At 36.7% G+C, this 14738-nt stretch overlaps 1 protein-coding gene across 1 annotated transcript; it reads right to left on the minus strand.

Annotated features, from left to right (window-relative positions):
- Positions 1–7148: 7148 nt before the first annotated feature.
- Positions 7149–11595, minus strand: BSX (brain specific homeobox). The gene is made up of 3 exons (XM_089680924.1): positions 11294–11595; positions 8475–8665; positions 7149–8274 (listed from the first exon to the last, which is right to left on the minus strand). The coding sequence occupies exons 1-3, from the start codon at positions 11559–11561 to the stop codon at positions 8029–8031; spliced, it is 705 nt and encodes a 234-aa protein (XP_089537050.1). The 5' UTR covers positions 11562–11595; the 3' UTR covers positions 7149–8028.
- Between the last annotated feature and the right edge of the window lie 3143 nt (positions 11596–14738).

Consider the following 14738-nt stretch of genomic DNA (forward strand, 5'->3'; position numbering starts at 1 on the left):
TATGGCTGGACTGACCCTTTAAGCTGAACATGTAATCCACCCCTGCAAAGCAAAGAAACACATTACCTGTAATGGTGGCCCCACCAATAGCATATACTTACCTCCCTTTCACTTGCCTGTCATTGGCAGTGAAGAAAAATACCCAAGACTTCTGTTCATGGAGTACATACATACTAATCATTGTCATACCCATTGCACTTCTCTTCTCCACATACTGCCTACAGTTATACCCTCCACCCTCCTCTCCCACACATACTGACCCTCCATCCTCCTCTCCCACACATACTGACCCTCCATCATTCCCTCCACCCTCCTCTCCCACACATACTGACCCTCCATCATACCCTCCACCCTCCTCTCCCACACATACTGACCCTCCATCATACCCTCCACCCTCCTCTCCCACACATACTGACCCTCCATCCTACTCTCCACCCTCCTCTCCCACACATACTGACCCTCCATCATTCCCTCCACCCTCCTCTCCCACACATACTGACCCTCCATCATACCCTCCACCCTCCTCTCCCACACATACTGACCCTCCATCCTACCCTCCACCCTCCTCTCCCACACATACTGACCCTCCACCCTCCTCTCCCACACATACTGACCCTCCACCCTCCTCTCCCACACATACTGACCCTCCATCATTCCCTCCACCCTCCTCTCCCACACATACTGACCCTCCATCATACCCTCCACCCTCCTCTCCCACACATACTGACCCTCCATCCTACCCTCCACCCTCCTCTCCCACACATACTGACCCTCCACCCTCCTCTCCCACACATACTGACCCTCCACCCTCCTCTCCCACACATACTGACCCTCCATCATTCCCTCCACCCTCCTCTCCCACACATACTGACCCTCCATCATACCCTCCACCCTCCTCTCCCACACATACTGACCCTCCATCATACCCTCCACCCTCCTCTCCCACACATACTGACCCTCCATCCTACTCTCCACCCTCCTCTCCCACACATACTGACCCTCCATCATTCCCTCCACCCTCCTCTCCCACACATACTGACCCTCCATCATACCCTCCACCCTCCTCTCCCACACATACTGACCCTCCATCCTACCCTCCACCCTCCTCTCCCACACATACTGACCCTCCACCCTCCTCTCCCACACATACTGACCCTCAACCCTCCTCTCCCACACATACTGACCCTCCATCATTCCCTCCACCCTCCTCTCCCACACATACTGACCCTCCATCATACCCTCCACCCTCCTCTCCCACACATACTGACCCTCCATCCTACCCTCCACCCTCCTCTCCCACACATACTGACCCTCCACCCTCCTCTCCCACACATACTGACCCTCCACCCTCCTCTCCCACACATACTGACCCTCCATCCTACCCGCCACCCTCCTCTCCCACACATACTGACCCTCCACCCTCCTCTCCCACACATACTGACCCTCCACCCTCCTCTCCCACACATACTGACCCTCCATCATACCCTCCACCCTCCTCTCCCACACATACTGACCCTCCATCCTACCCTCCACCCTCCTCTTCCACACATACTGACCCTCCATCATACCCTCCACCCTTCTCTCCCACACATACTGACCCTCCATCCTACCCTCCACCCTCCTCTCCCACACATACTGACCCTCCACCCTCCTCTCCCACACATACTGACCCTCCATCATTCCCTCCACCCTCCTCTCCCACACATACTGACCCTCCATCATACCCTCCTCCCTCCTCTCCCACACATACTGACCCTCCATCATACCCTCCACACTGCTCTCCTAAATATACTACCCACTATCATACCTTCCATACCGTTCTCTTGCATATAATGCCTACTGTCAAACCCTCTGCATTTCTCTTCTGCACAGACTACCCACTGTTGTACCCACGCACTCATCTCCTACATATACCTCATACCTTTTACACTCTTCTCCTGCACATACTGCCTGCCATCATACCCTCCACACTCCTCTCCTGAATGTACTGCCATCTGTTATACCCTCCACACTCCTTTCTTGCACGTATTGTACACTGTTATACCCCTCACCCTCCTCTCATGCACATACTGCCTGCAGTCATACTCTCTCCACACCTCTCCTGCACATACTGACCCTCCACCCTCCTCTACTGCACATACTGACCTTCCATTATACCTTCCATTCTCCTCTCCCGCACATACTGACCCTCCATCATAATTTCCATTCTCCTCTCCTGCACATACTGGCCCTCCATCATACCCTCCACCCTCCTCTCCCGCACATACTGACCCTCCATCATACCCTCCACCCTCCTCTCCTGCACATACTGACCCTCCATCATACCCTCCACCCTCCCCTCCCGCACATACTGAACCTCCATCTTACCCTCCACCCTCCTCTCCTACACATACTGACCCTCCATCATACCATCCACCCTCCTCTCCTGCACATACTGACCCTCCATCATACCCTCCACCCTCCTCTCCCACACATACTGACCCTCCATCATACCCTCCACCCTCCTCTCCTGAACATACTGACCCTCCATCATACCCTCCTCTCCCACACATACTGACCCTCCATCATACCCTCCACCCTCCTCTCCTGCACATACTGACCCTCCATCATACCCTCCTCTCCTGCACATACTGACCCTCCATCATACCCTCCTCTCCTGCACATACTGACCCTCCATCATACCCTCCACACTCTTCTCCTAAATATATTACCCGTTATCATACCTTCCCATATTGTTCTTCTGCACATAATGCCTACTTTAATATTCTCTGCACTCCTCTCCTACACATACTGCCCACTGTTGTACCCTCTGCACTCCTCTCCTACATATGCTGTCCACTATCATACCTTTCACACTCCTCTCCTACACACACTGCTCCCATCATACCTTTTGAACATCTTTCTTTTACATACTTCCCACTGTCATACCCTCCACACTCCTCTCCTGCATGTACTTCCCGCTGTTATACTTTCCATACTCCCTTTCTACACATACTGCCTGCAGTTGTGCTCTCTCCTTTCCTCTTCTGCACATACTGCCCACTGTTATATCCTTCAAACTCCTCTACTACACATATTGTATTGCCCTCTGTCGTAACCTGTGCACTCCTCTGTTACACATAATAGCTTCTGCATTTCTCTCCTGCACAAGCTGCCTGTCATCTTAACCTCCGCACTCCTCTCCTACACATACTGCCCCTGTCATTCCCTCCGCACTCCTCTCCCGCACATACTACCCAACGTCACACTCTTCGCAATTGGTAAGCCAACAACCTGCACAAAAGGCATATTCAGTCTGTGCCAAATAACATGTTACGCAGCACCATCATCTTTTGCAGCACTCTACAGAGTGAAAACACACAGGGAGATAACAACTACATAAAATAGTAGAAACGAGAACTCCACCCAACAGAACTTCCAATTTAAAAGCAAAAAGAACACAGTAGGTAAGGAATATTTGTCATCAAAAAGCAGTTAAGAAAAAACGTGTTGGCCAAGAAGATTCTGAGATGGATTTTTAGGGTACAGTTGCAGGGATGGTAAATGTTTGATGATGAGTTTCAGAAAAAAAGAGCGGAATTTGGAGGCTGCGAGTGAGAAGTGATAACCATTGAGGAAGGTCTAGCCAGATGTATACCTGGAAGCTAAAGAGGAGCCATGTGAAAGTCGTTTTGAGGACTCTGTGGGTTAGAACTAGGACTGGATATTGTACATGAGATGTACAAGTTGACTGGCCGCATTTATACTACATTAGAATGGAGTTAGCCTATTAGTCTAAGGCAGCTAGAGAGAAAATAGCCAAATCAATGAAACACTGGCCTATATGTAGAACTCTTTTTTTTTACAATATTTTTTTAGGTGAAATTAAAAAAACCTAAAAATTATATATATATACATATATATATTGGATTTCACCTAAGAAAAAGTATATATATATATATATATATAAAATCCAAAATTAAACACATTTTACAAAGTTTGTTTGTGCATGGTGTATCTAAAGTTTGTTTTTTTGTGCAATCCAATTACTTATTTCTGATTAAAATTGACCAGATGGCAGTCAAAGATATTCAACAGTGTTGACTGATGTTTCTTCTTTCATAATTCTTTGATAAAAACATTGGAGCAATTTAAAAAAACACAGGCATGTTTGTGATGGCAAAACAATGTTATTTATAACCAAATTAGTAATTTATCGTGCATTGTTACATTATGAACAGTAAAAATAAATCAATGGTAAGTGGTACAGCCTGTGAAAGGTGTTTTCTAGTCTTTCTCATACATATATATATATATATATATATATATATATATATGTATTCTTTTTTTTTTTTGGTTAGTAGAGAGTAGTTATTTCCATTATTCACAGGTTACAGGTTACAGTTCAGAACCATGGTGGTCAGCTATTTACCATTTTTACACCTGTTACGGTTTCTCTTAAAATAACTGTAAGAAAATATTCATATCACAATATATATATATATATATATATATATATATATAGCATTGAACATATATATATATATATGTAGTATTTAATATTTTATATATATATATATATGTATATATATATATTTAAATTTTTATTTATTTATATATTTTTTAATTTAGTGTAGAATAGAGTGGTATAGTATAAATGTTCTTGACTGAAAAAATGTTGATTACATTAATTTGTACTTTGTTTTTTTTTTTGTTTTTTTTGTTCACTAAAAGAAGAGATTTCTAAGAATCAAAAACCACCTTGTAAAAAAATGTTAAATGCCGCTAACAAAAAATAGAATCAATTTTTTAAATCCTATTAACTTGTTGAATGCCAATTTATTTGTTGTTGAATGGGTTATTTAAAAAAAAAAAAACACTGTCAGAAAACTATATTTTTTTCAAAGAATTCTACAGACTCTTCAATTCAAAATAGATTTATTTAAATAAAATCATGTATTTCAACAAGATATATCATCTGCATGAAACATTTCATAAAATTAGAAAAACAACAATGTGACTTTTGAAGGTTCATGTCTAAGAGACAATAGGGGCAATTGTAACATTGTATCATCTCCACGGAACAAACAACAGAAAATGCGAAACAAATTGAGTTTGGCGTGTTTAAGCGTGAAAACAGAAGCCTAATCCCACACTGCGAATAATCCTGTTGCTGAAATTAGCGTAAAGGGAAAAATTAATCCATGGGAACGTCTCTAAATCAGGGAATTAATTCCATTGGTCATTGACATGGCAATTATATAGATTGGTGTTGTAATAAAGAAATTATTTGGGGGTTAAATTTTAGCTTTTTGTCCACGGTCAGATTTAAACAACATTGCCTTTCTTTCTGATGGGGAAGTACAAGTCTCAGTGATGTCATTTTTCCGTCTAATTGCTAAATTCTCATTCTGGAAACTGCTGATTTAACAATTATCACCCCCCTCATCCCACCAGGCCATCAGACCAAGCTGAAACTTGCAGTTCCCTCATACGGCATGAGTGCCCTTTTATACAATTCTCAGTTAAAACAGCCCCTCCATATCCCAGATTCCCAGACAATAAAATCAACACCTTGAAATAAAGATATTTCCACAAAACCTGCACAACATATTCAGTAATCCTGTTTTATAATTGATCAGCTTCTAGATAGTGTAGAATATTTATGTCAGCAAACAAGAAAATTATTTTGGCTTAGCCCAGGCAGTACAGATTGACACCCTCGCATGTATACATGTATACCGAGGGGACAAGAATGTCATGTATTCAAAAGTAAAGGGAAAGCTACCAATATTTCTATTCTCAAAACAATTAAATTTAGATTTACACGTGATTTGTTGAAGTCATGCCACAGGTAAATAATATAAAGAAGAGGAGAGGTGATGGGTATATTTTAATCCAGCTTCGCCTGTCACATTTTTTAGTGCAAGAAAATCAGCTTGAAATCAGAGTGATAGCATGGGGCACGAGAAAAAGAGAGAATGAGACAGAAGGAGATGGAAAAGAAAAATGGGAAAGTTAAAGAGGAAATAAGTATGAGGGTGACAGGAGAGAGAGGGTCAGAGAAAGACAGAGAACAGGAAAGTATGAAGATGAGGGAAGAGAGAGTCCAAACAAGAGAGCGAGAGAGAGAGAGAGAAATGAAAGAAAAAGAATGTTTGAGGATGAGAGAAGAGAGAGAAGGTTGGAAGGAGAGAGAGAAATATGAACAATAATATATGAGGATGTGAGAAGAGAGAGAGGGGGTTGGGAGAGAGAGAAAAATATTAATGATTATGAAAAAGTATAAAAGGTGAGAGAATAGAGAGAGAGGGTCAAAATAGGAGAGAAAATGAGGGAAGGATTAAAGTACAAAAAAAAGTATGATGATGAGAGAAGAACAAGAGGGTCAGAAAAAGAGGAAGAAATCTGAAAGATAAAGAAAGCATGAGGGTGAGAGAAAAGAGAAACAGAAAGATATAAAACATATGAATGTAAGAGAAGGGAGATGGTGTACACAGAGAGAAAGACAAATGCGGATGATAAAGAGATAGACAGTAAGAAAGTGAGTGAAAAGAGAGGCATCAATGAGAGAAATGTGAAGAATAAATAGAAAGAATATATTAAAGTGGGGGCAGGGGAAAGAGAGAGAGAGAGACAGAGAGAGAGAGAAACTATGAAAGAAAAAAAGGAAGAATGTATGAGAGTGAGAGAAAAGGGAGGATCAGAGAGAGAAGAAAAAATTGAAGCCAAAAGATTGAGGCATTATTAAGATACTTTTTAAAATAGACAGGGTAAATAAAGGTAGAAAGAAGGACGAAAAAGCAAGGTGGAAGGAAGGACGAAATGTAGAAAGAATAATTGTAGAAAGGAAGAAAAAAGGAAGAAATAAGGAAGGAAGAAAGGAAGAAAGAAGGAAGGAGGAAAGGAAGAAGGAATGAATGTAGCAAGGAAGAAATAAAAATTGCAGAAAAAAAGAAACTGATAGAAGCAATAAATAAATAGATAGATAGATAGATAGATAATTATGAGATAGATAAATAGATAGATAATTATGAGATAGATAGATAGATAGATAGATAGATAGATAGATAGATAATTATGAGATAGATAGATAGATAGATAGATAATTATGAGATAGATAGATAGATAGATAGATAGACAATTATGAGATAGATAGATAGACAGATAGATAGATAGATAGATAGATAGATAGAAGGAAGGAAGGAAGGCAGGCTAATTGAAGACAGGCGTGGGATTGAGGGGGGAGTGGAGTAAAAGATCACAACATTATTTTCATCGAAATGTTTGTGTTAAAAATAATTTACCAATAATTTGCTAAAGGAGTTGAGAATCTTTACTCAATAAATTGTAGCTGTGTCTACTTTGAATACCCAGTCATGTGCAGATAAAATAAAAAATTAATATACAGGAATGTGCTTTTCACATGATTAGATAACTGAAGTAAATATTTGAAGATTTTCAACTCCTCTAGTAAATCAGCCTAAACATGTCAACATAAAATAATTTTTAATCTACTGTGGGGGGATTTATATATATATATTTATTTCTGTAGAAACAGTGTAGTGAGCACTAGAAAGCATAGTGTTCACTGGACAATGGACAGTTATTCGCACACGTGGAAGGAATTTTTACAACCACTGACAAATGACACATAGCATGGAGGAATGAAAGTGCACAAGGGAAGTGGGGAAATTTTGGGTCTTCTCTGATTAAGTCACAACAAGTGTATAATACCATGATATACTATTAGGCTCCAGCATCTTGATGATGAGGCGTTGAGGTCCTCTCCTGTCCATGGGATTTGGTGGGTTTATCAGCAAAAGAGTCAGGAGAACTGTCCATGAAAACTGGGGGAGGGTCATATAAAGACTTTGATGTGAGGTGTTGTAGGAAAAGTTTAATAACACCCATCTCTGATAACAGAGCCCCCCACTCAAAAATGTGTGCTGTACAGCAGTCTTGGGGTTCCCCCACTCATGTCATGATAGTTATGGGTGCATATTCCATGAGAGGCCCCAAACTCTAGGTGTCCTTTGTATCCGGCTGTTATAGCAGATGGGGGGGACACATGTCATCCTCTATGATATCCACCTCATCTTCTGGTTCATCTCTCAGGTACCGACTCTGGCTGTTTGGGTCCTTGTCCATATCTGCTCCGGGATTGTCCCCGAGTTCTGTGTCACTGGAGCCATGGTCTAAGGGTCCATCACTGGATGGGGCTTTATTGTCATCCTGAGTCTTTCTCAGCTGCTTTTTGTGCTTCATCCTACGATTTTGGAACCAGGTTTTCACCTGCAGAATGGCCAAAGAACATCTTTTTGAGAATACAGACACAGGATCCTTTTAAACAGGAATATTAATTCAAGCTTCATAGTATATCTATAGATTATCTCCAGAATAACCCCCCAATCCTGCATAAATAGGTAGAGATAGACAGATAGATAGATAGATAGATAGATAGATAGATAGATAGATAGATTGTAGATGATTACCTGTGTCTCCGAGAGGCTGAGAGCAGTGGCTAGCTCCACTCTTTCTGGGGTGGACAGGTAACGCTGCAACTCAAAACGTTTCTCCAATCCCGATAACTGAGAGTCTGAGAACACGGTGCGAGCTTTCCTCCTCCGACAATGCTTCCCTGGCAGCTCACTGTGATGGGGGAATAGGGCAGGCATGGGGAGACCTGAAGGGAGGTAGCCACAATTTATAATCATCAGATACACCTACCTGCACTATGTGCAGGCTCTATTCATTTCCAAAACATTTTCTTCATTAATGCCTGCATTTATTTTGGACATTTTCTTCACTATTCTCTACAAATAATATAGATATTTTGGTCATCAATCTCTAGATATTTTCTCGCATTGCAGAGCAACTATCAACTATCTAACTACTAGACATTACAATATTTTGTTCTACAATATTTATATAAATGCTGGATGTTACACTAATTCATCTCTATATATATTTGATAAACTTAAAGCATTCAAAAAGTTCAAATTAAGTGATATTATTTATATATATTTTGATATATATTATATGTTTATGTTATTTATATATACTTACCCTGGACATTACAATATTTCTCTTCATACATACTTTATCATCATTAAGTCTTCTTTATGTAACAGGTGGGCATTATAATAGTCAATGTGTGTGTATATCTATCTATCTATATATATATATATATATATATATATATATATATATATATATATATATATTTGTTATGAATTATGTTTAAAATCTACATTTATTTCCTGTATATTATGATGGCCAATTTTTATATTAGCACTCTGTTTTTATCTTTGTTAATGCTAATGTAAAATGCATACATAATTGCTGTATACTTATTTTTTGTATTGCTCTGCATAATTCTTACATCTCTTATATCTTATATATATATATATATATATATATATATATATATACAATTTATTTTTTTCTACGTTTTACTATATTAACAAAGCTTATGAGTATTTTTATGTATAATTATCATTATGTATTATAGTGTTAAATTCTATATTACTGTACTGCATATTATATTGATGAATTGTATCTAATAATGTAATAATATAAATATAAAATATATATTGATGAATTGTATGTAATAATATAAATATCAGTTCCTGTATATTTTAATATTATCTTTGCAGTATTGTTGCTGCATATTATCGGCTCTATTGTATATTCACTGAAGGTTATAAACTTCTATTTTACATATAGTCTATCTTCTGAAAATTACAACTTGTTTGACTCCTATATAATACAACCTTCAGTTCTTTGTGTCAAATCTTTACATTATAAATAAAACAATTGTTTTAACCAGCTTTATTTCATTGCCATCAGTTGTTTGCATATATATTTTGCGTATAGTTACACATATCATGTAAATACCTGTTATATATTACACAATTTAATTCTATGTGTAAAAAACTGGAGATTAAATGTATCAGTCCTTTGCATGTTTGTAGTTATGTACAGTATATGGGACTTCTGTTATTTACTGTATCATTACTCATTATAATGCCTGATATGTCTTATTTATATATGGTCATATGGTCATACGCAGCATTGGCATACACAACAATAATCTGCAGATTCCCAAATCCATATATAACTAGTATATGATACATGGTCCAATTTGTTAATGTATATCCCCCATTTCCCATTTAAATTGCAAAATGTTTTATATTTTTTTATTAGTATAATAAATATTTTTTAATTTAATAATACATTTTATGAGCTTTACATATCAAACTCTATCTTACATGATCAAATATAAAATATATATTGCCCTACATAAAAGACAAATCAGGAATATACTGTGGCTCAAGAGCAAAGTCTAAAATTCTAAATTCATAACAAGTATGACAAGACTGAAAAAACTACCAAAAGAAGGTATAGCCCTTTTCCATTATCTAGGCTTCAATGTGTAGTGGTATTAACAGGAAAACAGGAAAAACAAACAAATAAGAAAAAAACTGCAAAAAATAAATTGTAAATGGAAGAGTAGGTACAAAAAGGTTACTGATTTCTGTTTAATCTTTCTAAATTATAAGCAACAAAAATATAAAATTAATGCACTTTACAAGATATTACAGTGTTTGAGATTGGCACAATATATACCCGCTCCTTTCTTATTTTATATTTTTTATATTGATATTTAGTATTTATATCATATATATATATATATATATATATATATATATAATTTATTTTTCTATAGATATATATGGTATGATATATAGATATCTACGATATAGATATATATAGAGAGAGAAAGAGAAAGAGAGAGTTTTTTATATTTCATTGTTATTATTATAATATTTATTGATGATTTATAACCTATAAAACTAGATAATACTGTAGCCAAGGTTAACAAAAACCACAATTTTGTGTTCTGCTGTATTTATGTAATTAGTTACAGGAAAAGTAATTTGAACATTCAACAAAGTGCAACAAGTGCATCTATTCTAGTGTTTAAAAACATTTAATTCTACAGTTTTCTTTTATGTAAAATGCTAAAACAAATCTAATATTTCAGAATTACTGTAAGATACTGTTACATATAGAATATTTAGCTTTAATAACTTACATTTATTTTTACTTTTAGTTTTGCTTCATTTTTTTTGCCTGGTTCTACCTTATTAGTCCCGCTAGATATTTTTAAGACCAAAATCATGCTGAAATAAATAGTTTTGTCTACATAAACTGGAAGGCCAATCTTACAAGAGTAAGGGTGTCAAGTCCCTTGACTGATTCAGTTACAATGACCCCCAAATGCATGTGTTCGTTGAGCGCTACTCACCAGAGGTGGCTAGGAAAAACGGGTGGTGGTCCGCCTTGTGCAAAGGGTGGTGGGGATGGGGTGCTAGGATGGTGGGAGTTGGCATTAAAGGGTAGCCATAGTCAAGAAAGGGAACTCGAGAGGCGAAGGTACTGCTGAAGTGACTGCTGCTGGTGCTGCTGGACTCTCTAAGTGGCTTGGGCTTGTGTAGTAGGATATCCTCTATGAAGAAGGATGTGGGTCTCTGGGTGGACACCTGATGGATTGGAGAGGTAAAGTTTAAATTCATGGTGCCAGAGATGGCCACTAGCTGCTGTGGAAGAGGTCTCAGTTGTGGCTGTGGGATGTCAGCGAGCATGCAGCCAGCAGAGAAGGAGGAGGAGGACAAGGATGAAGAAGGGGCTCTCTTCTATCAGGAGGACAGGTCTTCTTCTAGGGGCTTGAGAGACTCTCCAGAGAGCCAATCAGAGGCCAGGGCGGAGGGTGGGAGCTGTCAGCCACTGCAGCTCTCTCTGCCAGTCATGGAGCGTTGCTGTCCAAGGTGCTGAAACTCACATTAATCAGCACTAGATTACCCTGTGAGGGGCGCCTGAGAGGCCATTAACTCCATCTACTACTAATCGCCTCATAGAAATGGGCTAATTTATTACCACACAAACAAACAGCACACCGACAACACAACACCAACAATGCAACCACACACACAGGTGTATTTATAATGTATACTAACACAACCCCAATGTAGGAGCTTAATCCAACAACATTTACATCATCTTTACATTTCCTCCAGACATGTCAAGTAGAGTTCTGTTACTGGCTGTATGTTTTTATCTATAGGAATAGATGTAACAGTGATCAACAATATCTGTCTATCTATCTATCCTTTTATTGTTATTATTTTTCTATCATTTTTTTCTGCATATCCCTCCTTCCCTCCGTCATTGATCCCTTCCTTCTTTTTTATCTTTTCCTTCCTTCTTGCAAATGTATTTAATAATATTCTTTCTTTCTATATCTATCTATCTATCTATCTATCTCATAATAATCTATCTATCTATTAATAATCTATATATCTAATAATAATCTATCTGTCTACTAATCTATTATCTATCTAATAATAATAATGCTCTATCTAACATCTATCTATCTAACATCTATCTATCTATCTATCTAAAATAATCTATCTGTCTATCAATCTATTAATTATTTATCTATCTAATATTAATCTATCTATCTAATAATAATCTGTATATCAATCTATTATCTATCTATCTATCTATCTATCTATCTATCTATCTATCTATCTATCTATCTATAATCTGTCTATCAATCTATTATCTATCTATCTAGCTATCTCATATTAATCTATCTATCTAATAATAATCTATCTATCTATCTATCTATCTATCTATCTATCTATCTATTAATATTCTATATATGTAATAATAATCTATCTGTCTACTAATCTATTATCTATCTATCTAATAATAATAATAATAATAATCTATCTAACATCTATCTATCTATCTATCTATCTATCTATCTATCTATCTATCTAAAACAATCTATCTGTCTATCAATCTATTAATTATTTATCTATCTAATATTAATCTGTCTATCAAACTATCTATCTCATATTAGTCTATCTATCTATCTATCTATCTATCTATCTATCTATCTATCTATCTATCTATCTCTCTCATATTAATCTATCTATCTATTAATAATCGATATATCTAATAATTATCTGTCTACTAATCTATTATCTATCTAATAATAATTATCTATCTCTCTATCTATCTATCTATCTATCTATCTATCTATCTATCTATCTATCTATCTATCTATCTCTCATATTAATCTATCTATCTATCTATCTATCTATCTATCTATCTATCTATCTCTCTATCTCTCTCATATTAATCTATCTATCTATCTATCTATCTATCTCTCTATCTCTCTCATATTAATCTATCTATCTATCTATCTATCTATCTATCTATCTAAAATAATCTATCTGTCTATCAATCTATTAATTATTTATCTATCTAATATTAATCTATCTATCTAATAATAATCTGTCTATCAATCTATCTATCTCATATTAGTCTATCTATCTATCTATCTATCTATCTATCTATCTATCTATCTATCTAATAATAATCTGTCTATCAATCTATTATCTATCTATCTATCTATCTATCTATCTATCTATCTAATATCAATCTAATATCAATCTATTATCTATCTATCTATCTATCTATCTATCTATCTATCTATCTCATAATAATCTATCTATCTAATAATAATCTGTCTATCAATCTATTATCTATCTATCTATCTATCTATCTATCTATCTATCTATCTAATAATAATCTGTCTATCAATCTATTATCTATCTATCTATCTATCTATCTATCTATCTATCTATCTATCTATCTATCTAATATCAATCTAATATCAATCTATTATCTATCTATCTATCTATCTATCTATCTATCTATCTATCTATCTATCTAATATCAATCTATTATCTATCTATCTATCTATCTATCTATCTATCTATCTATCTATCTATCTATCTCATAATAATCTATCTATCTAATAATAATCTGTCTATCAATCTATCTATCTATCTATCTATCTATCTATCTATCTATCTATCTATCTATCTATCTGTCTGTCTGTCTGTCTGTCTGTCTGTCTGTCTGTCTGTCTGTCTGTCTCATATTAATCTATTATCTGTCTATCCTCACATATGCAGCCCATACTTTTTCCCATACTTCCCTCTCTCCCATCCCCCCTCTTCTACACCACTTACGTTTTCTATTTCTCTGTATATATTTATATATACATAGTACAGATTTATTTACATTATCACATTTTCTGTTACTTGTGTTCCCATGCTGTCTTTGTGTTTTCTGGGGGGGGTTTTTTGGATGTACAACACTTCCCCGAAGTCAATTTTGCCAAATTAGCATCACATCGAACATCAGAGTCGGCTAATTTCGCCTAGCAAATTGCTCTAATTATGGATGTTAAACTGGCGGATATTAAACCGAGGACTTTGATTCCACCTACTTTCATTTCTGGAAATCAAGTCACGATCATTACAATTCCAATCACTGTGGTTAATAGTTAAAAGTGTTTTAATAGAGCTGGATTCCTCGCTGGCCCATGCTATTAGATAATTAAAGGAGTCTAGTGCTAATCTCTCTGTTCACCGCTGCCATGGCTCTGTGCTTCAGCAGGTAGGACAAATTAATTACCAGAATCAATTAGGCCTTAAAGGAAGGGGGGAAGAAAAGAGAAGAAGGAGTACAAGGCGGTGTAGTGTCGGAGCTGAGGAACCATGCCTTCCATATGTATGAGATGTTAAATTGTAAATAAATGGAAAAACCTTTCAAAGAATTGAAATGGCAATCAGACTTTTAATGAAGGAAGACGGAGCTGGACTGCAAGCTAT

The sequence above is a fragment of the Staurois parvus genome, unplaced genomic scaffold, assembly GCF_062004578.1.
Source record: "Staurois parvus isolate SC_StPar_1 unplaced genomic scaffold, SC_StPar_1.0 ptg000253l, whole genome shotgun sequence".
NCBI classification, from domain to species: Eukaryota; Metazoa; Chordata; class Amphibia; order Anura; family Ranidae; genus Staurois; species Staurois parvus.

What these genes read in the sequence shown, in the direction of transcription:
- BSX (XM_089680924.1), bottom strand. Translation starts at nt 11,561, where the DNA reads ATGAATTTAAACTTTACCTCTCCAATCCATCAGGTGTCCACCCAGAGA. An exon ending in GTTTTTCCTAGCCACCTCTG is followed by an intron (nt 8,666 to 11,293) that starts GTGAGTAGCGCT and finishes ACCTCCCTTCAG; the next exon opens with GTCTCCCCATGCCTGCCCTA. An exon ending in TCAGCCTCTCGGAGACACAG is followed by an intron (nt 8,275 to 8,474) that starts GTAATCATCTAC and finishes GCCATTCTGCAG; the next exon opens with GTGAAAACCTGGTTCCAAAA.